The sequence below is a fragment of the Lepisma saccharinum genome, chromosome 5, assembly GCF_977018435.1.
Source record: "Lepisma saccharinum chromosome 5, izLepSacc3.1, whole genome shotgun sequence".
In the NCBI taxonomy this organism is placed as follows: Eukaryota; Metazoa; Arthropoda; class Insecta; order Zygentoma; family Lepismatidae; genus Lepisma; species Lepisma saccharinum.
Window position 1 is genome coordinate 53,861,659 of NC_139233.1, and position 25,554 is coordinate 53,887,212.

At 37.5% G+C, this 25,554-nt stretch overlaps 1 protein-coding gene across 1 annotated transcript in view; it reads right to left on the minus strand.

The window, feature by feature from the left end:
* LOC145988377 (leucine-rich repeat-containing protein 9-like) overlaps nucleotides 1-22,696 on the minus strand; it is a 66,359-nt gene extending 43,663 nt beyond the window's left edge. The window contains exons 1-4 of the mRNA XM_083123260.1: nucleotides 22,623-22,696; nucleotides 20,142-20,719; nucleotides 15,279-15,419; nucleotides 11,966-12,100 (exon numbers count right to left, since the gene is read on the minus strand). Of these exons, the coding sequence (XP_082979386.1) occupies nucleotides 11,966-12,100; nucleotides 15,279-15,419; nucleotides 20,142-20,675 (810 nt within the window). The 5' untranslated portion in view covers nucleotides 20,676-20,719; nucleotides 22,623-22,696. The remainder of the gene's footprint in view (nucleotides 1-11,965; nucleotides 12,101-15,278; nucleotides 15,420-20,141; nucleotides 20,720-22,622) is intronic.
* Between the last annotated feature and the right edge of the window lie 2,858 nt (nucleotides 22,697-25,554).

Consider the following 25,554-nt stretch of genomic DNA (forward strand, 5'->3'; position numbering starts at 1 on the left):
GCCAGCGTACGGAGCAGAGGGCTATGGTGATTGGTTCATGTGACTCTTACTGCCTTCTGAAGCAGACGACAGCCATAGAATTCCTACCCGGTTCTTCGCGCTCGTGCCACTCGTGCTATGTGATGCTACAATACGCAATATTGACTGACGTAACTTTACCAAACTCAAATATACCACTTCTTAATGGCCACTGCATTGTATAATTTATCGCACAAACAGAGATGTGCATTAAAAACTAAAAGATCTACAAAGTTTTTGTAAAATAAGTCGGTGAAGTCTTCGAGGTAGAAGTTCAGCCTGTGGCTGCTCTACAACTTAACCCGCAAACTATTATTTTTTTTATTATTATTATTATTATTTCGTTAGGATATCTAACTGCTTAATATTGTGTCAATGGAAATGTTTAGCATTCATTTGAAAACTTTTAATATCGAAAGGTCTCTAGACAAAATTATTTTAAAATATTTATCAACATTCTCAAGAAGTAATAAACAGTGGTCTGAATTACTAATCGGCACTGTTACGTCAGTTGAGTGTACGATAGTTGGATCATCCACCCACCTCCGTGTCAGTGTGTTTTGCACAGCGTGCCAAGATGAAAGAGGCCCCTGATTCGAATCCCGGCGTGAGCACGGGTGTTCTTTGTAAGTGCTCCTTCATCAATATCATCACTCATATTCATATTCGCGATTAACCAAAAGTGGTAGAAAAGCGAAGTAAGATAAACCAAATCAATCAGTAGTTGGATCATCCACAACAATGACGTCTACTGTTGTGCAGAGGTGCTTCTGATTCAGGTAGGTTTTTTAATGACTTGCGTCATGCAGAAAGGTATAAAACACCAGAGTTCAAAACATTTGTGGCATAGTGAGGCATCTAATTTTCTAGCTAAAACATGCATGGATGATGTTTTATTGAAAACCCAGCTTACTTCAGGTAAATAAACAATCCCTGTGGCGACTAATTTCATAAGTAAATTATTAAGCAAAAAAGGGCAGACCCTTCCTTCGGACTTGGTGTTCCCACCCGAAATGCCCATGCTACACCACTGACAATAAGCAATTCCCAACACGTCTTCCATCCATAGTGGCTGCCAAAGGACTAGTGAGTGACTACCAGTTAGAAATAGCTTCTACTTTCACCACAAAAAGATCATATTTTCAGTATGTGCTGTGACTGAAATATTCGAAAAGAAACACTGTTACATGCCAGTTATTTTACACTCTAGAATTTACTGCATACTCTTGAAAGTTGTCTTAACCCGAAAAAGTTGTTTTTAAATCTGATTTTGAGTCAATTTTTCATGGTTGGGCAACCGTTGGCCCAACGAGATATGATCCATATTTTTATGTGACGTCACAACCTTAAAATATGTCACTGATATATTATACTTTTATGAAAGGACACGTAAATGTTGTGTTATTATATGTAATATTGCACCTTATTTGTAATGTATATCTTTTGTTTAATGTTTATTGTATTTTATGCTCTATTATGAGTAGTTTAATGTATCTTCATGTTTGCAAGAGTGCACTATGTGAATTTGTATTTCTAAACATGTGTAGATGTCAGTTTTGTTGATAGTATACTTTTGTAGATAGTGAGTGATTCATCTGTACTTGAATCTGTGTTCTCGAAAATAGTATAAAAGCGAGGATATCGCGTAAGAAATAAAACACACTTTCGCCACAGATCGACAAAGCTTTTAAATTTAAAAGGAACTCCTCAGTGTTGTGCATACATCTTGGTATGATAGTTCGGGGCGCAAACTAGGCCTATGTGATCATAGGTACGCCAATAGCCATGCATTGATGCTATGCACAATACTGCAACCATTCTACAAGAAATAATAAAGCTAGCCTAAGGATTAATTTGGAAATAAAAGGCTAAGGAGCAAATATTGGCTCAGTTATTATTGCATATCTCTTGGTGTGGTAGATAAGGGCACAAGCTAGGTCTATGTGATCATAGGCATGCCGATAGCCACACATTGAGTTTATGCATTTTAGTTGAGTCAATTCATCGAAAAAGCTAAATCCTCACCTTCGTTTCAAGTATATTTGCATTATAATTGCAATAAGTAAAGAATAAAAAAAAACTTTCAGTTTATATATTCTGTCAAAGAATATTGTTAAATAAAACGCACAATATTAATTTATTCATCAATATTTATTTTGTTGCCTTCAAAGTAGGCCCCATTTGATGCAACACACATATGCCAGCATTTTTTCCAGTCTTGGAAACACTTTTTATAGGCGCTTTCCGGTATGGCCTTCAGCTCCTTCCACGAATTTTGCTCTATTGCTTCAATCGAGTCAAAATGGGTACCCCAGAGTGGCAATTTTAGTTTTGGAAACATAAAGAAGTCAGACGGGGCCAGATCTTGTGAATACAGTGGTTGTTCGATGGTATTTATTGTGTTTTTGGCCTTATATTCTGTCACAACTGTCGCTCTATGCGATGTCGCATTATCGTCGCGTAAAATCTACGAATTGTTCTTCCACAAATCTGGCCGTTTCTGGCAGATTTTCTCATGCAAATGCTTCAATATGGTCAAATAGTATTCTTTATTGACCGCCTTTCCCTCTGGAACAAATTCATGATGCACCAAACCACGAATATCGGAGAAAACAATGAGCATCACCTTGACTTTTGAGCAACTTTGATGTGGTTTTTTCGGTTTCGACTCGTCTTTTGTCCTCCATTCTGATGACCGTTGACTTGATTGCATGTGAAACTCGTAGACCCATGTCTTGTCACCAGTTATGATGCGTTCCATGAATGTGGGAGCAGAATTGGTGCAATCCAGCATGTCTAAAGAGACCTGCTCATGGTACTGTTTTTAAGACAATTCAGCTCTTTTGGAACAAGCCGTGCGGCGACGCGTCTCATGCCCAAAATATTCACCAAAATTGAACGAACAGACTAGTGAGAGATGTTAAGGTCACTAGCTATCTCTCTTAAGCTGGAATGGCGATTATCCAGCACAATTTCCTTCACTTTTTCGATGTTTTCATCCGTTGAAGAGGTTGAAGGTCGTCCAGAACGAGACATGTCTTCGATGATATCTCGGCCCTCCTTGAACACTTTGTACCACTCGTAAGCCCGTGTTTTTGATAAAACTGATTCACCATAAGTCTTTTCTAACATTTTTAGCGAGTGAGCACACGAAAGTCCGTTGGCAACACAAAATTTAAGGCAAACTCTTTGTTCAATAATTTCGTTCATTGTAAAAATCGTGATGCACTACTGAAGTGGACTCATTCAACCAGCTGCTGTAAACAAACTGGTTGACAGATCGCGCTCATGTATGGCATAGTAATTAAGTACAGTGCTACCAACTTACGGAAAGAAAGCTTTTTAAAATATCATTAGTGCGGGCCTTTTAAATTACAAATTCCCGGTACTTTTTTGACAGAAGGTATATACTGCAGTAATGTGGTTTTATTTCTCTGTGCTGTGAATATTGTCTTTGCCTAACACTATCCCTGTACCTGAGAGGAGTCTGTGTACTTCACCGAGTCTCATCATTCACCGCTGAATATTATTAAGTTAATATTAATAGTATAATAATACAACGCGTCCATTCCAGAACGTATCAAGTGGCAGCTCAACGTGTTGGCTCGATATTGTAGTGTACCAGGGCAAGACAATTGTTTAAAGTTGAGATTAACTGAACTTTCATAGTTGTAGAAAAGCACAGAGCTATTTCATTTTGAAATGGAAAAAAAGCATTTGCATAGCGCAAATAAAAATCTTACCTCGAGTTCAGGACTTAATGTTCCCGATTGTTGTCGGGACATTGATAAAGATAGAACCACATTTGTGTGCAAGAAATGTACAAAGCTTCTACATTATGAATGTTGTGGCTTAGATTTTCGATCTGAAAGCCACGAAGCTACCGATTTGGTTTGTAAAGATTGTGAATCATTGTCTAGAACTATTTTATCTGATCCGTTAAATATGTTTAAAGCTTTAAAAGCCATGATTGAAGGAATTAGCAAGCAGCAAGTTGAAAGTATGGAAACATTACAGGCTGATATTAGCAAACAGTCTGAAACATTACAGGCTGATATTAAACAGCAAGCTGATTCCATTAACAACTTGAAGGCTGATATTAGCAGACAATGTGCGCTATTAAAGGATGATATCGGTAAGCAGCACGCTGAATCTATGAAAGCTTTAAGAGCTGAAATAGGCGAGATGGCCTGTGAAATACAACAACTAAAGTCTGAGAATGAGGAAACTAGGGCCCGATTCTCTGAAGAAATCCGGCAGGCTAGAGAGATGGACTTTGATGAGTTCTGACGTAGCTTGTTAATAAAGCCACGGAAAGTGTTTGCATCGATGTAGAGAATATTAATTCAAGATTCACTGAGGAGTGCCATAAGATTATTGAAAAACAGCTGACAATGGAACAGATATTGGCCGAGGTCGAGACTGACAAAATATGGTTCCGATCTGAGGTTCAAGAAAATATTGGTCAGATTTCCTTGGTTGTATCTCAAAGAAGTAAGGACGTTGAGGAAATAAAGACTCAAGTAGAACAGCTTACGAATCAGTTAGAGACTATGCATGTTACCTGGCACACAGAAACAGAAACTTGATCTCGAACAGCTGGTCATCCGTCTGCAGTTGCTGAAAGTGCAGTGTTGCCAACCTTGAACATTGAACTAAATGAAGCGATGGACAGAGCCGGTGGAGAGAGAACTAGAGAAGACAAACAAGTCTGTCGCCCACGAGTTACTGCTGATTCAAGATCTAATGAAGTGGCATCTGCTGTTCCACCTACCTTTAGTCTCTCGGGCGATGACAGAGGTTACAGAGAGCGTGAATCTCGCAGGGCACGGCATCGTCCTTATGAAGAAGGGTCAAAGAGGAAACATCCAGAAAGGAAGAAAGATCGTAGTTCCTCTTCTTCCACCACCAGCTCTGACTCTCAATATCAAGCAAAAATCAAGAAGCGAACACGAAGGCATGGAAATGTGAGAAGCGGGTCAGATGAGTCACCACCACGAACTCAGTGATCAGCAACGACATGAACCCCAAGGATGGCAGACCTTAATTCCTTGTCCAAGTTCAAGGGAGAACTGAAAGCCCAGAATGCTGAACAGTATTTAAAAGAACTCAATATGAACTTTGATTTAATGCAAGTTCCATACGAATACTGATTGGAAATTATTCCTCGGTTATTCAAAGGCCAGGCTGAGCATTGGTTTCGAACAAATCAGTTGGATTTCAGGTCCTATTCTGATTTCTGCCGCCGTTTTCGCAAGCAATATGCTTCTGAAGAGGCCAAAGAGAGGCAGCTGACGGCAGTGAAATCTCGCCGATATTCAAAGCAGTCTGATATGAGTATGGAAGAATACGCATGGTCCATTTATTCAGCCTACCACAATCTGTCTGCCCGTTATGTAGAACCAGAGATAGTGAACTTAATAATCTCTCAGCTTCCATATAGAGCCCGCAGTCTGAGTTTGGCTAATTCTCCTCGAACTGTACGGCTGCTTGCTGATTTTTTGAAAAGATTCGAGGTGCTTGAGGAGCAGGACAGTTGGAAGCCTGTGTGGAATAGAGAAGGTGCTGGCCAGGGAAATGCTCCCAGACAAAATAGAATAGGAAACCAACAACCCAAAGTCAGACAAGTTATGCAGAACCAGAGGAATGGATATTCCAATTACAACAGGCGACGTAATCCTCCGAGAAGGAATGGCAGGAACAACTACACACGTGGGCCACGTCGTTCCAGATCTGATCCAGAAGACAATTCCCATGACTCCTCATGTAATGCCTCTGAACCCAGTAACTTCAGAGCGATGGCGCTTCCATTCGAACCTTCTGCTTCATGTTTGACGAACGAGCAGAGGCAAAGCGTCGACATGACAAGAGACTTTTGTTGGGTGCCATCAACCAGTGCTAATCCGAGTGGTATGCAGTCGGATTTAGCCAGTCGCCCGACGTGAATTCTTCGTTCCCGATCACGGTTGGGCTAAAATCTTGGACTTCTCTGGGAACGGATGACAATGTTGTAAATAGTGAAGATAATCATCGTTTTGTTGTGCTGACTCTCAATGAAGGAGAACAAAGTTTAGATAGAGCACTACAACAGGCAGTTAGAAAGGGAAATTTATGCAGGCCTCCGTTAATTAAAGCAACTGTAACAGGCATTGATTTTATTTGTGTACTGGACACTGGCAGCGAATGTAATCTCATGAGCTACGCCATTTGGAAGAAGATTAAAGAGAAGCTGCCATCATTGCAGTTACAACCATGTCCAGATGTTAGGCTGACTGATTTCACTGGGAGAAACAAAACTAGAGTTGTGGGATGTAGACAAGTATATCTGGAGATTGCTGGAAGAAATTTATTGGAGGACATGTTTGTCTTGAAAGGTCTCGAAGTTGACTTTATTTTGGGCTACCCATTCCTCAGGAAATATGAAGCAGGAATTGACCTACAGCGCGAGAAGTTATCCCTCACCGTAGACGGAGTTCCGGTAGAGCAGGACCTCATGAATAATGATCTTCGACAGGGACGTATGTAAGAAAAGTCCGTGAAGATTCCCATGTCGATCAGTGGACAGCTAGTCCTGACGACATTCTTCAGAAGGTCAATGTGAATGAGATTTTATGTGAAAGGGTTAGAAGCCAATTAAAAGAAGTCTTATTGAAGCATAGAGATGTATTTTCCGAGAGACCAGGTACTATTAAAAACTTCCAGTGTGAGATTGAACTCACCACCACAGAACCTGTGTATCGATCTCCATATCCCATACCTATAGCAAAAAGGAAACTCCTGGAGGAAGAATTAGAAAAGTGGAGACAATGGGGTGTTATAATGCCTTGTAATTCCCCTTACTTGAACCCTTTAATTGTAGTCGACAAGCCTGACGGTACAGTACGCCCATGCATTGACTTCAGAAATTTGAATAAAATTGTACGTGTTCCACGAAATTCAGTTGAGCCCATTTCGGATGCCTTACAAAAATTTAAAGGTGCTCGTTATTTTACAAATCTGGATCTGGCTTCTGGATATTTACAGATCCCTGTAAAAACTGACTGCTAACCATGTACTGCCTTCTCCTATAAAGGACGTTAGTGGATGTTTGCTCGAATGCATTTTGGTATCTCTAGTGCTGTGTCAATTTTCATAGCTGCCATGCATGCTGCATTTGGTTCTGAAACCGAAGAGTATCTAACTCAATATATGGATGACTTGCTGATTTTCGACAAAGAACTCTCCAAGCATCTCGAACATCTGGACGAAGTGTTGCAGCAACTCCAAGAAGTGGGGATGACTGTAAAGCTGCGAAAGTGTGAATTTGTCCAAAAGGAAATTACCTACTTGGGTCACATTGTTTCTGGAGATGCTATCAAAATCCAACCAGACAAAAATTCAGCCGTTAAGTTATTTCCTACACCTAAAACTAGAAAGGATGTTCGGAAATTTCTAGGCCTCACTAACTGGAGGCGGAAGTTCATTGAAAATTTCGCAGCTAAATCTGAACCGCTCACCAAGTTGTTAGGTAAAAATCAACGTTGGGTTTGGGGAGTCGAACAAGAGCAAACTTTCCAGCTACTGAAGAATGAGCTTGTAAGAGACGCTGAATTAGCACAGCCTGATTTTGAAAGCGATTTCTGTGTCCAATGTGATGCTTCTGGGAAAGGATTGAGTAGTATTCTTTTCCAAATGAATGGTGAAAAGAGGAAATTCATTCAGTATGCAAGCAAAAAACTGAAGGAGAACGAACATCATTACTCCATCCATGAGTTAGAATGTTTGGCCATCATCTTTGGAGTTGAGAAGTATGCTGTTTATTTGAAAGGCAGGCCTTTCACTATCTACAGTGATCACAAATTGGCTGGTATGGTTACAAGACGCTAGAAACTGGAACAGTCGTTTGACTCGCTGGTCTCTAAAACTCCAACAGTACCAGTACAAAATAGTATACGTCTCTGGTCGCCAAAACAATCTGGCAAATATTTTATCTTGGTATCCTGCTGATGATATAACCCAGATTCATCCTGAAAGTAGTCAACAGACATTCAGAATAAACTACCTGTGGGCCGAAAGAGGAGAAATTGATGATATTGAAAAGTGGAGAGAGGCGCAATCTAAAGATGAATTCTGCAAAAGTTTACTTGAATCTCTTAATTCTCAGAAACCTAACCTCAGATTGCATCGTTCCTATCGCATTCAGGAAGGGATTTTATTTAAGAAAGGATCGGATAATCAGTCCCTTTGGAAATTGTGTGTTCCGATGGTAATGAAGCAACCTCTCTTGAAAGTAATTCATGATGAAGCTGGACATTTTGGAGTATCCAAGACATTGAAGCAACTTGCAGTACGTTACTTCTAGAAGGGTGTGAAGGATGACGTAATACAGTACATCTGAGATTGTGAAATTTGTGCCCAGAGTAAACCAGACAAATTAGGGATACTCAAGGAAACCCTTCATATCAGTCCCAATCAACCTCACGAGATGCTTTCTCTGAACTTGATTCGGAAGCTTCCTCGGTCTAACGGATACCAATACATCTTGAGCCTTATTGATGTGGGTACACGTTTTGTCTCCGCATATGCTTTATGGAGAAATTTACAGAAATTATAAACACGCTTCAGAGAGGATATTTTGCTCACTATCCAAACGTTACGTTTATCCTAAGCAACAGAGGAGCTCAGTTTAACTCTAAGCAGTGGAAAGAATTTACCAAAAGCCGTGGTATCCATCATGTTTGCATAACAGCTTACAATCCAAAAGGGAACATGGTAGAATGAGCAAATCAAGAGATAGTCAGATTACTTCGTTTATTTTGTTATCGAGAACATCAGGCTTGGTCTCGATACATATCAAAAGTTGTTTGGTTAATTAATTATTCCATCTCTGAGACTACTGGATATTCATCTGCTGAACTATTCTTCAACCATCCCATACCCAGAGAGATCCTAACTCAGTTCAATTGCCCTGAACGGGAAGAAGCCCAACCGGATTGGAAGTCCAAATTATTCTTAGCCCAAATCAGGGAGAAGAAGAAGCTATCAAAGAAACGCCAAGCCAGTGACAGTTGGAGACACTGCGATGGTTAGAAACCACTCCTTAAGCTCCCTACTAGTTAGGACCATTCAAAAGTTATTTATGTTGTGGACCTTATCTAGTGGACAAAGTGGAAAATAATGTTGTGTCATTGTTAATTCCAAAGACTAAAGAATTATATGGTTAACTTGGATAACCTAAAAATGGTGCACTTTTCGGAGGATAAGAAGAAAGAGAGTGTACTACAAAACTAAAGTTTCCTCCAGGTAGGTAACTTCCTTCCTGAAACTTAGTTTCCGAAAGGAAGGGGCAGATGATATGATCCATATTTTTATGTGACGTCACAACCTTAAAATATGTCACTGATATATTATACTTTTATGAAAAGACACGTAAATGTTGTGTTATTATATGTAATATTGCACCTTATTTGTAATGTATATCTTTTGTTTAATGTTTATTGTATTTTATGCTCTATTATGAGTAGTTTAATGTATCTTCATGTTTGCGAGAGTGCACTATGTGAATTTGTATTTCTAAACATGTGTAGATGTCAGTTTTGTTGATAGTATCCTATTGTAGATAGTGAGTGATTCATCTGTACTTGAATCTGTGTTCTCGAAAATAGTATAAAAGTGAGGATATCACGTAAGAAATAAAACACACTTTCACCACAGATCGACAAAGCTTTTAAATTTAAAAGGAACTCCTCGGTGTTGTGCATACATCTTGGTATGGTAGTTCGGGGCGCAAACTAGGCCTTGGTATGGTAGTTCGGGGCGCAAACTAGGCCTATGTGATCATAGGTATGCCGATAGCCATGCATTGATGCTATGCACAATACTGCAACCATTCTACGACAAATAATAAAGCTAGCCTAAGGATTAATTTGGAAATAAAAAGCTAAGGAGCAAATATTGTCTCAGTTATTATTGCATATCTCTTGGTGTGGTAGTTCAGGGTGCAAGCTAGGTCTATGTGATCATAGGCATGCCGATAGCCACACATTGAGTTTATGCATTTTAGTTGAGTCAATTCATCGAAAAAGCGAAATCCTCACCTTCGTTTCAAGTATATTTGCATTATAATTGCAATAAATAAAGAATAAAACCTTTCAGTTTATATATACTGCAGTAATGTGGTTTTATTTCTCTGTGTTGTGAATATTGTCTTTGCCTAACACTATCCCTGTACCTGAGAGGAGTCTGTGTACTTCACCGAGTCTCATCGTTCACCGCTGAATATTATTAAGTTAATATTAATAGTATAATAATACAACGTATTATTCCAGAACGTATCAAACGTAAGACCAACTTCAATTTGCCAACCAACCTAAACCCAACCTTTTCCACATAAAAAATACAGTTGGCCCAATGGTTGTGGTTACTTTGGACCTCCATCCCCCCAAAACTTCAAGCATGTTGGATTAGTGCAGGTTCGGAAACCAAAATCGGTCACTCATTTTCAATTACTTATTCAAAGCTTTACAAAACTTCAGGATGGAGACAATGCCAAGAGAACCCTTCCTTGGGGCAATTTAGTGAGAATTTTCAAATGTTTGGAATTCCTGAAACTCCTGTGAAAAAGGTATTATTCTTGGAATGAAAGTCCTTCCATAACCCTCCACTTTCACTTCCGGTGTTTCTCTTTCACTGCTGTGCACAATTATGATCCAATATACCTTATAATTGCTGTTAAACAAAGTCCAAATATTGTGAACATGTAACAAGCAATAAATCAAATATTGTGAACATGTAACAAGCAATAAACCAAATATTGTGAACATGTAACAAGCAATAAAATATGCCAGAAATCTAAACAACACATTATACATTATAAGTAAAAACATTGTTATCGATATTAAAAAATACTGGTTCAAATTTAATCATTGATCCTGGTCAATACTTTTGCAGAGTCTGGGTATCCTGTAGGATCAACAACGTGCAGTGCACTCAGTGAGTGATTAAAATGTCCAATTTGCCCTTTTCATAGTTTGTATCTCACTTTCAACAGTATTTTCAGTTACTTTATGATTTGGCACATACAGGAGATGTACTACGAAGAACTTTAATAAAAAATGCATGCTCAATCAGAACTCAAACATGGGTTCGAGCAATGGATCCTGCCATTCTTTGGTAGCTCAATTGGTGGAGCAGTAACACAGTATGCCAGGCACCTGGATTTAAGTCCTGGTCGAACCACCATTCTTCTCGCTTCTACACTTATATTAAACTTAAAACGAAGTTTACTTCGTGGATAATCATAAAGAAATCCAGTGTTATCCATATTACAATGAAATGCATGTAATTTACCTCCTTAGCAAATGAACACTAGATTCTAGTAGTACATAGAATCAAGCCTTTTGGGATATAACAGATTGATTAATACCTGTACATACCTATATTATAACATGGTAGTGAATATTGCAAAAGAGTGACAAGGTAATTGCATAATGTAATATTTATTTTGTAACTTGATTTGTGTAATACTGGCAACACCAGTGAAAATGTTAAATTTATTTAATCCTAATGAAAAGTACTGGACATTTGCAAATACTATGCATTAATATTTTGCACCTATTGAATGATGATGTATCCTTTTAAAAATGTTTTCCATGAATCCTTTGCAACAAATTTCTCCAGTCTTTAAATAAATAACTAAAACTTATTTTGTTTTAAATACAGATGCCAACACTCAAAGTTTTTTCCAATGAACAACTCCAGTAATTTGGTTTATAAATTTGACACACATGCTTACGTTAACTACAGTATATATTTGTTAGTTAATTTCTTCAAAATATTGATGTTGAACCTTAACACAAATTATTTTAAATTTATCAGTAGATAACAACTTTTATTCAATTTCATTATTTCCTTAAAGATTCATGTCATGGTTTGAAAATTTAGTTAAGAAAGTTAATTTAATACTTACATTTAATTTATAAATAGGGTTTCCAGATAAGTTTAGGTACTCTACTTTTTTATTGGAATCAAGAGATTTTCCTATACTTGATATCTTATTTTGTGCGATCTGAAGCTCCTTCAACTCCTTTAGATGACCTAAATTCTAGAGATGAGAAAAAAATGTAGTTACTATTCAATTTAAATGTGTTGTACTGTTATGTTAAAGGTAATGTGAACACAAAATGTCCATTGCTATTTTTTGCTATTTTCATTCACTTTTCTTTTTCTTCTTATGTTATTACATGGGATTGCTTGTATTGGATGAGTTTGAGAGGGTATCATCTGTTTCTCTGATGGGTTTTCAATTCATGAACTTAACATTGTACAAAACAAGTCAATGAATATCACAATGGACAATCTGTGTATACATATATCTTTGAATGATACTGTACAATTTAGTGAATAATGATTATTAATCATCTCAAACAGTAGTGAGTCATTATGTAAGTCAGGAAAAGGCAATAAGGCATGTTAAAGAAACATACAACACTTCAGTAGCGTACGCAGGATTTCATCAAGGGGGGTGTTATCTCGAAAACTTTCTACAAATTCACATTACCATTGTTTTATTATACTTTAATTAATTAATAATAATAATAAATTAATTAATAATTCTTATAATTAATTAATTAGTTTAATTACTACTAATGCAGCTGCTATTTATGAAAGAAATAGAACAAAATTATAATTCTTTTGTTTCAAAATAATTGTCTAGTCAACGGTTATTTGTATATGATAAGTGAGACATTTTAAGTGTGAAGAAAATCCATAAAAACAAGCAAATATATTAAATTTATTGAAATAATCGAAATATGAAACTCATTCAAGGAGCCGCGCTGGTCTAGTCTGACAACTTCGTGGGATATCCGGGTTCGATTCCCGGAATTGGTTGGAATTTATCCAGCCTTGTCTCCGCACCCAGCCTATGGGTATCTGAGAGCAACCTTGGGGGATGAAGGCTGCCGGAGCATGGTGCTGATCACATCACCTGCAAAATATTTCGAGATCAAGAATCTTTGGGGCCCACCACACCACTATGTGTGACTTCATGGCACGGTGCTATATACACGGGGGAATTTACATTACCTTTATCTATGGAACTCACCCAGGGTGATGATGAAGCGCGAGAATACATGTTGCTAAATTCCACTGAGTCTATGTTTTCGTTGTAAAGTAAGTTTATAGACATTCCAACACATTTATCCCTTCTAGGTGATTCACAAAAGACTTCTTCGACATTATTTAATGATGTGGATGTAGACTCAGCATCACTTGAGAGTTCACAAGGGGATGTGAAATCAGTACCGGGAAGAACGTTTGCAATAAGGACGAAGCAAGGAATTTTCACAATTCTCGCAAGAGTCACTGCGCGACTTTTTGCAAAAGAAAATTGCAAAATTGAACTTTGCGGCCGTTTAGATTGTGTTTGGAATGTTGTGTTTTTCTTCATGCTGCATGGGAATAATAATCCAAATTATTATTATTATTATTATTATTATTATTATTATTACTGTCGCAGATCTTTGACTGTGATAAATTAGCCATTTTTAATTTTTTCTACAGCATTTTCCATAATATTTCAAGAGCCCAAGGGGGGGGTTTAAACCCGGTAACCCCCCCCTTGCGTACGCCACTGCAACACTTGAAGAAGAAGTGACAGTCCCAGTAGTGACATGTCTTAGCAGGTCAAGAACTACAAAAGCCACTAATTGGTCAATAACATTTGTAAGCAATGTTAGAAATAAATTCTGCATGGAATATTAGTAAATTTTAATTTTAAATGGAATGGAATTGAATATTGCATTCAGGAACAAAACTTGTTGCTTTGCTAGTTCAAGATTTTATTACTAGCTTCTAATATCTCTATTTTGTCATCAGTTGAAAAATTCAACGGTCACGCTACATTCTTTAAAAAAATGTTTCATTCTAATTTTCCAGAATTTGTTCAAACTTACACTAACAATATACATACAACCTCACATGGTTAGTTGCTGTACAAGATTTATTGTATTATTTTGTAATATATGTAGTGGTTATGCACTTTTCAAAGTTCACATTGGTGAAATTCAAAACTCATGTTATAGGAACAGAGCAAAATATAGGTATGTATCACCATTTGATATCTGCCTTTTAGTTGGTTATAATTTCTTGTACAGGTACTTTTTGAGTACATCTGAATATATAAAGTGTATGCTACTCCCCCCCCCCAAAAAGCTAGAAGTTGAATTCCAACTACTATACCATATGGGACAATTTTTTTTATTGTTTTTAAAAGTAAGATGTCACACATGGGACAATCGTCTCTTCCCTTAAATCCAGGGTTGTTAAAGGTCCAGGAACCCATAAATTCTAATGGGTTCTGCTGTCCGGAACCTTTTTTCTGGCACAATTTAAATTTGGTAAAAGTTGCATGTTGTTTTATTGAAAACATGTTCCTGGACTGTATTTAAATTGATCCAGAAAAAAAGGTTCCTGGACCGTAGTTAAATCGATTTGGAAAGTTGGTTCCTGGATCGTATTTAAATTCATCCAGAAAAATGGTTCCTGGACCGTATTTAAATTCATCCTAAAAGAAGGTTCGTGGACCATATTTAAATTCAGCCTGAAAAAGATTCCTGGTCCGAATTGAAATACTTTAAAACATAAAAAGCTTCTTTACAGTCTAGAATCCATTTACACTTGCTGATTTTCTCTCCCCGGTGAGAATTGAATTTATTTACAATTCCCGAACCTTTAACAACCACGTGGGCTAGGCATAATTCTCGGAATTTCAAGTTCCTGTGATTCGAGCAGGCATATTTCGACATCATGAAACCAGGGTTGTTAAAGATCTGGAACCTATACATTCTAATGGGTTCCATAGCAGGACTGGAACCTTTTTTCTCGCATAATTTAAATTCTGTCTAAGTTGTGTATTGTTTCATTTCAATACGGAACTTGGACCTTATTTAAACTGATCTGGAAAAAAAGGTTTCTGGACCACATTTAAATTCATACTGAAAAAAGGCTCCTGGACCGCATTTAAATTCAGCCAAAAAAAAAAAGGTTCCTGGACCATATTTAAATTGATCTGAAAAAAGGTTTCTGGACCGAATTGAAATACTTTACAGATAAAATGTTTTTTTACTGTCCAGAACCCATTTACGCTTGCTGATTTTCTTTCCTGGACAGGAATTTAATTTTTTGAAATTCCTGGACATTTTATCAACCCTGCTTAAATCCCCCTCCCCTATGCTCACTGATCCCACTCTATCTAATTCATGTTTGTTTGGCATGCTTACCTTAATTTGAGAGATTTTATTCCCTGCCAACCAAAGAATTTCCAACTCTTTATTTTCTTGTAAACCACTTATCTCTGTAATTTCATTAGAATATAAGTACAACTTCCTAATCCAAGGACTTCGATACAGATAGTCAATTTTCTGTGAAAGAAAATGAAACTAAATTTGTACTACAGAATTTTGGCCATTTCTATTAAAAACAATACATAATAATCAAACTCCCACTCATACGTACATAGCCAAATCGTTAGCACTCTTGTCATTGGAACAAGTGGTCCTGGGTTCGATTCTTGGTAGGAGACCCAAAAACTTAATGTCAACCTGAGATTGTGAGGACAATTGAGGATCTATTAAAAAAGAATTAGCAGGTTCCAATCTAGAAAACCAGACACAGTGACAATGGAATTCAAGGTGCTAACCATTTGTTGCCCAATGAAAAACTGCCTGACAAGCCTTGGTCCTTCAGCATCAAGCAGTTTAGTTCTAGAAACAAAATTTCTCCCAGCATTACGTTTATGAGTTACCAAGTTGAATGTACACAAACAAATGCCTTCCTTTACAATGTTAGATCCCATGTTGTATTTGTATTGCATTGCTTTTCTGTCTCTTTTGGCTAATTGTGGCAATGTAATGATTCTATGAAATTGATGAAGGGATACTCACAAGGAGCACTCATGCCCAGTCTAAGATTTGAACCCAAGGACTTCGGTGGTGAGATCGAAAGTCAACCATTTAACGTGCTCGACCACCGAGCTGGCATTTAATGTACTCTTAGCAGTAATATGCTCAGGCATTTCTTATTATATACTAGCTGATTGCCCAGCATTGCCGGGTATTTATTTATCCCAATCTTCTATTAGACAGGAAAATAATGAATTCTAACTATAGTGCAAAATGAACTTGGAGTTGAACGGCATTGGGAGTGTCATTAATCATCTTAGCGACCCCGAGAACTATGGATTCCACACTAATATAGGTCGTTTTCGATTATTTTTACATGTCACCACCTTTCCACCCCCACCCCTAGGGGTGCAGGCGTGTCTTGGAGTTGAACGGGATTGGGAGTGTCACTATTCATATTAGCAATCCGGAAAACTTTGGATTCCACACTAATATCTGTCATTTTCAATTATTTTTACGTCACCCCCTTTCCACCCCCACCCCTAACGATGCCAGGGGTGTCTTGGAGTTGAATGGCATTGGGAGTGTCACGATTAATCTTAGCGACCCAGAAAACTATGAATTCCACACTAATATCGGTCATTTTACATGTCACCCCCTTCCCAACCCTACCCCTAGGGTGCCAGAGGTTCCTTGAAGTTGAACGGGATTGAGAGTGTCACTATTTATCTTAACGACCCCAAAAACTATGGATTCCACACTAATATAGATCGTTTTCGATAATTTTTACATGTCACCACCTTCCCATCCCCACCCCTAGGGGTGCCAGAGGTTTGTTGGAGTTGAACGGGATTGGGAGTGTCACTATTCATCTCAACGACCCCGATAACTATGGATTCCATACTAATGTTGGTCATTTTTGATTATCTTTACATGTTGCCCCCTTTCCACCATTACCCTTAGGGGTGCCAGAGGTGTCTTGGAGTTGAATGGCATTGGGAGTGTCACTATTCATCTTAACGACCCCAAAAACTATGAATTCCACACTAATATCGGTCGTTTTCGATTATTTTTTACATGTCACCCTTTCTCACCCCCACCCCTCAGGGTGCAGGGGTGTCGTTGGAGTTGAACGGGATTGGGAGTGTCACTATTCATCTTAGCGACCCCGGAAACTATGTATTCCACACTAATGTCGGTTGTTTTCGATTATCTTTACATGAACCCCCTTCCCACCCTAACCCCTAGGGGTGCCAGATGTGTCTTGAAGTTGAACGGCCTTGGTAGTGTCACTATTCATCTTAGCGACCCCGAAAACTATGGATTCCACACTAATGTCGGTCCTTTTCGATTATTTTTACATATCACCCTCCTCCCCACCCCCACCCCCAGGGGTGCCAGGGGTGTCTTCCCCCTACAGTATTTCTTTCCATATTGCAAGTGATACGCGTACCAAGTTTGGTTGAAATCGCTCTAGACGTTTGAGAATTATGCCGGAACAAACACACACACACACACACACACACACACACACACACACACACATATATTAATAATAGTATTATATTTTGTTGGTGAAATCATCTAATTATCCCTGTTGTTATATATATATATATATATATATATATATATATATATTTCCATTTTTATATATTAGATATACATCATCCAATGTTCATTTTTTCTTCAAAAAGATTATCAACAATCCTCATGTGCCAAATCAATTCCAGAATTTTGTGTCTTTTATAAAATTAATAGCTTGTAAAAATTAAATGGTTTTATGATAAATATCACAGTACATTGAATACAAGGTACATACTGAAAGTCATGAGCCTTGTTTGAATACTCTCAGACCTTGACTATTTCGGTTGAAACTACACGTATGACAGGTACAGTTATCTGTTGGCCACTGCATGAATCACATGCTGACACATGCACACTTTCGCTGCAGTGCTGTCGGTAGGAGAAAAATTGCATCCACAGACAGTTTGTTTCATCAATGTGCTGTCGTGGAATTTGTTGATAGTGAAAACGTTGGAGCTGCAGAAATTCTTCAGCATTTACAGAACTTCTATGGGGATATCTGTGTGGGTTACAGTACAGTGAAAAGGTGCGTGAAACATTTTAGAGATGGTAACACATACATTGCTGATAACCATCTTAGTGGCAGACCTAAAACAGCTTCAACACGCAACAACACAGACCGAATCCAAAGTGACAGGAGGATAACTGTACTTGAACTTGCACATCATCTGTACATTGGACACAGCGCTATACAGGACACCATAAAGACTCTTGATTAGCACAAGATTTGTTCAAAATGGGTGTCAAGGCTTCTGACAAATAACCATAAACAAACATGTTCGACCATCTGCTCCCCATACAGCTGGGTGCACAGTATGGAAAATTGAAAAAAAAAATGAGCTTGGAGCTAATGTCCCACCCTTCCTACACCCCAGATCTAGCCCTATCCGACTTTCACTTGTTTGCTCCGTTGAAGAACAGCATTCAGGGTACCAAGTGTGATAACGATGATGAGGTGAAGAATGGTGGTTATGTCGTACCGAAATGGACTTCTACAAGAGTGGCATTTATTAGCTGCCACTACAGTGGTGCAAATGTGTTGACCGATCTGGATGTTATGTCGAAAAGTAACAATAAGATCCAAATTATGTATTACCGTAGGTAGAATAATCATAGTGGTTTCTGACTTTGAGTAATAACACTTGGCTCATTATTTTCAGTACATACTTTATATATACACGTAGGTGTTCCATTGCAACAGGAAGTTCCACGGTACAGCATTGCCACGGAATAAGAACCCAGGCCCAGTCTCATTAGTGTCACATAACTTTTCTCGGTAACATTGCGATCTCGCACAAACGAATTTCTTCATTTTTACAGGAGAAAGTACTTACGGAATTGAGTTTCTATAGATTGTTGAAAGGCCGTGGATGTATTTTTTCATCGTTCAATATATTTGACGCAAATACATGTATATTTCAAGAAAACTATGCTTGCCTAACCTAACCGAACCTAACCTAACCTTGCCGGAAATGGTTTGTGGGGTTATCCGTCAATGGTTTTCGGGGCTATCCGTCCATGGTTTTTGGGGCTATCCATCAATGATTTTTTGGGGCTATCTGTCAATGGTTTTTTGGGGTTCGAACCCGGGAAAAATCCGAAATCAGTAACACCAAAGTAGTAATGTTAATGTGATAAATTGAAGTTATTTTCTTCACAAGAGCAAAATATCACCTTCAAGAACCTATCGCAATGCATAATCGGTAAGTACAATTGTTAAAAATGACGAAAGAAACAAGTGAAAAGTGTTTGTGCGAGATCGCACCAGTACCCTTTTCTCATAGTAAGTTATATCCAGTGGTAGCAATACTTGTTTTGGGTCCCTTTGCAGAAGAGAATAAGGGTCCCTATATAAATCAAGTTTCATAACTTTTCAGCTGTTAAGTAATTAAGACCATATTTGCTTTTTCCTTATGCATGCACACAGCAAATTCTTAGAATCTAGCATTATTAAGATATGACAAGCGAACTATATTTATTTCACTCAGGAATTACACATTTGCTTTTATGCGCTATGATATACAACATGTCACATGCCATTAGTCTTATGTAAAACATGTTCAAAACTGAAACATTGCCAAAAAGCTGTGATGTGCTCAAGGGAGGGGCGATGAATATTGAAGATCACAATAAAGAATAAAGATATCCTCCCCTTTTGGCCCAGCTTCCCCAGTTCCTACCAGTAAGTCATGTGTTGTCTGCTGGAAGACCTTGCCAGCTATCATGTAATTTATTTCATCCACTGGCAGCAGTATTGGAGACATCACATGTGCTTTGTTTTTTGCCATCAGAGCTCCTTCTTCCCTTTTGCGAGGGGCATTTGAACACTTCATTTTCATATTCACAGTGGAGAGGAAGGAAAGCCAGCTGACACATAAGGAGTGGGTGTTTCAGATGGTGAATGGAAAAGAATTTACCATCTAAGGGCTCAAATAGCTAAATGATAATTTTTGTTTGTCCTATCAAAGTACTCTTGCAACAGCATGGTTATTTGCTATGTTTCTGGAACTGTAACAGGATAAACAGTCTGGCCTATAGACACTGGTTAGTGAGATACGTAAACCTTTTTTGTGGAAAAAGGTGTACCACAGAGTTTGGTATACCATAACCATAAACAAACTGACACACAGTGTAAATGATGAACAAGATGGAACTTACTGTTATTTGACATTCAACTATCCACAGCTCCTTCAACTGAACCAAATATTGCAAACCTTCAAGGTCCTTTATATCCTGACCAACTGCAACCAGAACGGTTAACTTCCGATAAGAATTGTTACTAAAAAATTTCAAAGTATCCACACATGGCGTGAAATACAAGTGCATTTCAGTGTGTTTTGCATTTACCCTGCCTGGTAAGTTTAACCTTTCATTCCATGATTCCAAATTCATTTTGTTTTCAACCATTCCTTCTGCTTTCTCTCCCTTCAGGGTTAATGTTGACTTATCCTTAGTGGTTTTCTTAATTTCATCTTTAGTTACATTAGCCTCTTTGGCATCACCGTGCTCCGTCCTGGTTAATGTGTGCTGTGATGGATTCACTTCAGTTCCATTATTATCTTGTTTAGTGTCTCCACGGTCCCTTAATCTTGTGCTGAATTTCAACATTTCTTGTTCCAGAAGTTTAATTTCATTTTCATAACTCGTGGATTCTAGTATGGATTTTGCTCTTGGTGAATTTGATTTCTTCATTTTCAACACATACAACCTGCTGCAACTCAGTCCAATATCTTTATCTATAAGTACACCAACACAAGTAAATAAGAATGGTTCAGTAGTAATTAATATAATTATTTGGTGGATAGGACAGGTTAATCTATCAATATTGACTACCATAGCATAGGCATGTGCATGCCGGGGTGGGGGTGGGGGGAAATTGCCTTCGCAAATCATGGATGTCCACAGATTTTTCCCTCGGAGGGACAAGCAAGACATTTTTTTTCATGTGGTATATTACCCCGATAATAGTGTTGCCCCCTTGAAATTTCCGTATTAATGTAAATTGCTATGACTGAAATCAAATTATACATGTGAAATATATACTTTTCAGTTGACATTCAATTTCTAAGGGGGAGGTATGGCCATCCTTGCCCCCCCCCCCTTCCAGAGGTCCGTCCGTGTCCCTACATTATTATACTTTCACCTAGAAATTTAGTGTAGAGGAATCTTATCGCTGTTATTAAAAGATATACTCTTAAAGAAAATCAATAATTTTTCAAGCTGATTAAAGTTTGAAGCAACTACGGGCAAAGGGGGGTGCCGTGGTGCAACCACAGGGGGGCAATGGGCATTGCCCCTCCCAAATCTTGGACGGAAAGTAATTCTAGGCAAGGGAGGCAAACATGAGGTAAAAGAAAGCAAAGCTAGTAGAATAGCAGGAGAAAAGGATACTCAATATGGAATTAGTTTTCATGTCTTTCTTGCATTATTTCTTCCAGATGGCCAAGAGCACCTGCAGGGGTCACAAAGGGGCAATTGCCACCCTCGATATAAAATTTTGTACTAATAAAAATACATTCGCTCACAATATCTGCTTTTCTTAGTCTTGCCAAGTTCAGAGCTGTAGCTAGGGGGCGACGGAAGTTGGCCCTGGGCGCCGAACAATTTAAATTTTAAAAAATTGTAAATGAGAATGCCATGGCACCCCATGAAATTTTTTGTGCCATATTAAATCAATATTATTGTCAGTTTGCACAAATTTGGATCTAAAAATGTTCTTGCTCGCTTTGCTCACAATGTTATTGTTTGCTGTAAATACATTGTAAATTACCAGAGAGAGAAGTTATAACTACTGAATATTTCATACTCTTGTTGCTAACCAGTTTTGTCTTACACAATTATTTGGAGGAAAAAGAGCGTGGCACATTCCAGACAATTTATTTATTCGTTAAGGTGCCTCTATGTTGCTGCATATACCCATCAATGCAATGAAACTAAAACAGTGAGATAAAATGAGGTTTTTCTTTCCTGACTGAACTTTCATCAATGTTTACCCCCCCCCCCTTAATCAGAGGAGCTGTGCACACCTAGTTACCATAGGCATATTAGTGATAATTTTACAGAGCCAATATCTATAAATAGCCTGTAATTTAGTGCAAAATTTTGCCATTGTCATGGATTTGTAAAGGAAATGTCTAAATACACAGTTTATTTTTGAAAGGCAAAATCCTTTGCACTCACATGGTTATATACACTAATAAAAATTTGATATTTTTCCACCTCTAAAATCACACACACACAGAGAAAGAGAGAGAGAGAGAGAGAGAGAGAGAGAGAGAGAGACAGGCAGACAGAGATATATATACAAGTATTGCATTATCTTTATCTCCATTATCCAAGTCAGTATGGATTGCAAGATTATACTCACAAAGAATACTGATATTTCCAAATTTTGTTGAGTATCCTGCATATGGTCCAATAAATAAAATAAAATTGTTGTTTCATGCATCTAATGAATTTTCTGCAATCACAGCTGAAGCATTTGCAGTCTATAGTGTTTTACTTTATTCATGTCAATTATCTTATGAAAAAAAATAACTGATTCCAAGAGTGCATTGAAGGATTGAGGCTTGTATGAAAACTTTTAAACATGTTTTTTGTACATAAGAAGAGAAAATTAAAATAAAAATGTAAACTAACCTCTATTTCAGTAAAATTACAACACAAACTACTTTTCTTGCTACTGCTTATTGGAGTTTATTTTCTAAGTGAATATGTATGGTAGTTACATACAGGTGGGTCAATGAACTACTTCTTGTGTTTGAAACCATTGTCACTATTTTTTGGGATATGTTTTTCAATTAGCAAAAAATGAAAGTTGTGAGGAGCATATTTTCCAGCATTCAAAGGATACTTGCAAGTAATTTAACATTTATTCTTCCTCCCTTCAGTTTTAAACATATTTTTTTTTTTTTGGCTGTAAGGTAAAAGATAAAATTCCCTGTGAATATAGCACCGTGCCTTGAAGGCACATTTAGGGGAGGTGGGATCTCAGCAATTTGGGAGACGATGTGGTCAGCACCATGCTCCAGCCACCTTTACCTCCAAGGGTTGCCCCCAGGTAGCCATTGACTTGAGGCTGGGTGAGCCCCAGAGGTCAGTCCATATCAAGTGGTACAACACTGGTTGCTTGACCATTTTTTAGAAAGTTTATATTTTGTGTGGTATGAACCTCATGTGTTGACAGTTCAGAACCACTGTTATTTTATTTTTACTATCACTGATTTCAAGATGGCGGACAATTTATAATCATAGTGTGCGTCTTTTTCTCCATTCATAAGCATCAGAGGTAACTTTTTAATCTCAGCTCGGGTAAGTCCTAGGACAATGAGACAAAATCTCTAATATTGAGCACATTACAGGCTACAATTATATTTGTGTATAATATTCTAAATACTATTCCTTCATAAAAAAAATTAAGGTCAAAATTGTGTATCCTAATCACTTAAAGTGTCACTTTCAGATATTTTTTTTGAAATCTGAAATTTGTACTCAATACAGTACTCTATGATAAGTAACTTCAGTTAAAATTTTGAGTTTGAGATTCAATTGGTTTGAGAGATACGGTCATGCAAAACTCATGAAAAATTCAATAAATCTCATTAAATAAGGTATGCTTGATTTAATTTCTTATTAACATATTTTGTGTTAAAATTTTGCAAACTGTAATTTGGACTGTAAATGAACAACATTACAATGCTAAAATGGATCTGCAATAAAGTATATATATGAGGGCATGCTGAAAAGTAATGCCTCCTATTTTTTTTTGTTACTGTGTAAACTCATTTTGAATTTTGAGCAACCATGCTCATGCTTATCAGACTTTCCCACTTCTGCATTGAAGGTTTCAAACTTTTATCACAAAGGGGTGCTTGCTGAATATTTTGTCTATTGTTTTCAGCAGATCTATAGGTGTTTTGAAACATCTACTGTGTTTAGATTATCAAACAGATATAAATAAAATTTGTTAATAAGGATGAATGAAATGTAATACTTATAGCCACCATTTTGAGCTAAAAACACTACATACATATTAAATACAAAACTGAAGAAGTTATTTTCACTTGTAATTTCTCTACTGTACTGTTTTCAGTAGATCTATAGATGTTTTGAAACATCTACTGTGTTTAGATTTTCAAATAGATATAAAAACAATTTTTAAATAAGGAGGAATGAAAAGTTATATTTACAGCCAACATGTTGAGTTACATACACTGTATACAGTATTACATGTAATACTGAAGAGAATATTTCACTTGTATTTCTTCTACTGTACATGTACAGTAGGCCTACTGAACTTGTTCAGTAAGAAACCGTTGAGTTTCAGTAGATTTCTGAGACAGAGTAGAGTACAGTTGATAACAGTAGATTCTGTCTACTGAAAACAGTAGAAATTTCCAGCAGGGGAACGAACTATAGCGAGGAAAATGACAGCATGCAACCATGCAATGTTGGTGGAGCACCTGAGACAGCATGCCGTGATCAAGTTTCTACCTGCAGAAAATGTGCCCAAAATTGACTATCATCTGAGAATGAAGGCTTTTTATGGAGATGAATGTGTAGAATATGTTGAGATGTTCATGGTCATAATGAAAACCCCAGCTGAAGAACTCTCCACGTATCTGACAGAAGTGATTCGAAGGCCACGTACTGCAATTGATGGAGGTCATCAGAATCGTGTTGATGAACTCATTAGAAAATTGAGCTGAGAGAAAAGACTGCCTGCCATGAAAGCGAAGATAGGGAAAGTTTCAGCTTTGAGAAGAAGTTTTGAGAGGTCATTTCATAGTGTAATGGAAAATCCTGAAGATAATGTGGATCCTAGAGATATGTTTTGAGGAACTAATCAGTGAACTAAAAAAAAAAAAAAAGGGCCAAGGCAGGCAAAGAGGAGAGGTTGAAAATCACAAGTCTACTACATAAGTCTTGTACTTGAAAGAGAACAGCTACAGAGTTCAATGTATCTGAGAGTCTGGTAAGCTTGACATGAATAACTAGTGAAAGATCAGGGCATTCTAGTAGAACTAGGAAAGAAGCATGGTGTTGGCATTGAACCAGAGACCGTTACTAAAGTCTGTGTGTTTCATGAAACTGATGATTACAGTCATCTCTGTCTAGGCAAGAGAAACGGTTTATCTGTACAAATAAGTAATACGAAGGTTCATAAGCAAAAGCGTCTCATTCTTTGCAATCTGAATGAACTGTTTGTGGAGTTCAAAGAAAGAAATGCAGAAATCTGTAAAACTGGGAGGTCAAAATTTAAATTTCATCTCAGCCTCTCAGAACTATCTACAGCAACTGGATATTCACACAATATTTCAGCATCATTATGTGAAGAAATTTCAGTGCTGAAACATAAAAAAAGTAAATAGATAACAGTAAGCATTTGTAATCTCAACATGACATGAAATATTGTGTACATGCGTTTCTATCATCCGTAAACTACCAGAGAAATAATTCTACAATGCAAATAATACCTACATCCAAGAAAAATATGTAATCTCAATTAAAGTATTTTGTACAAGGGCATGCAGAAAAGTAATGCCTTCTATTTTTTTATTGGAAAACGGTT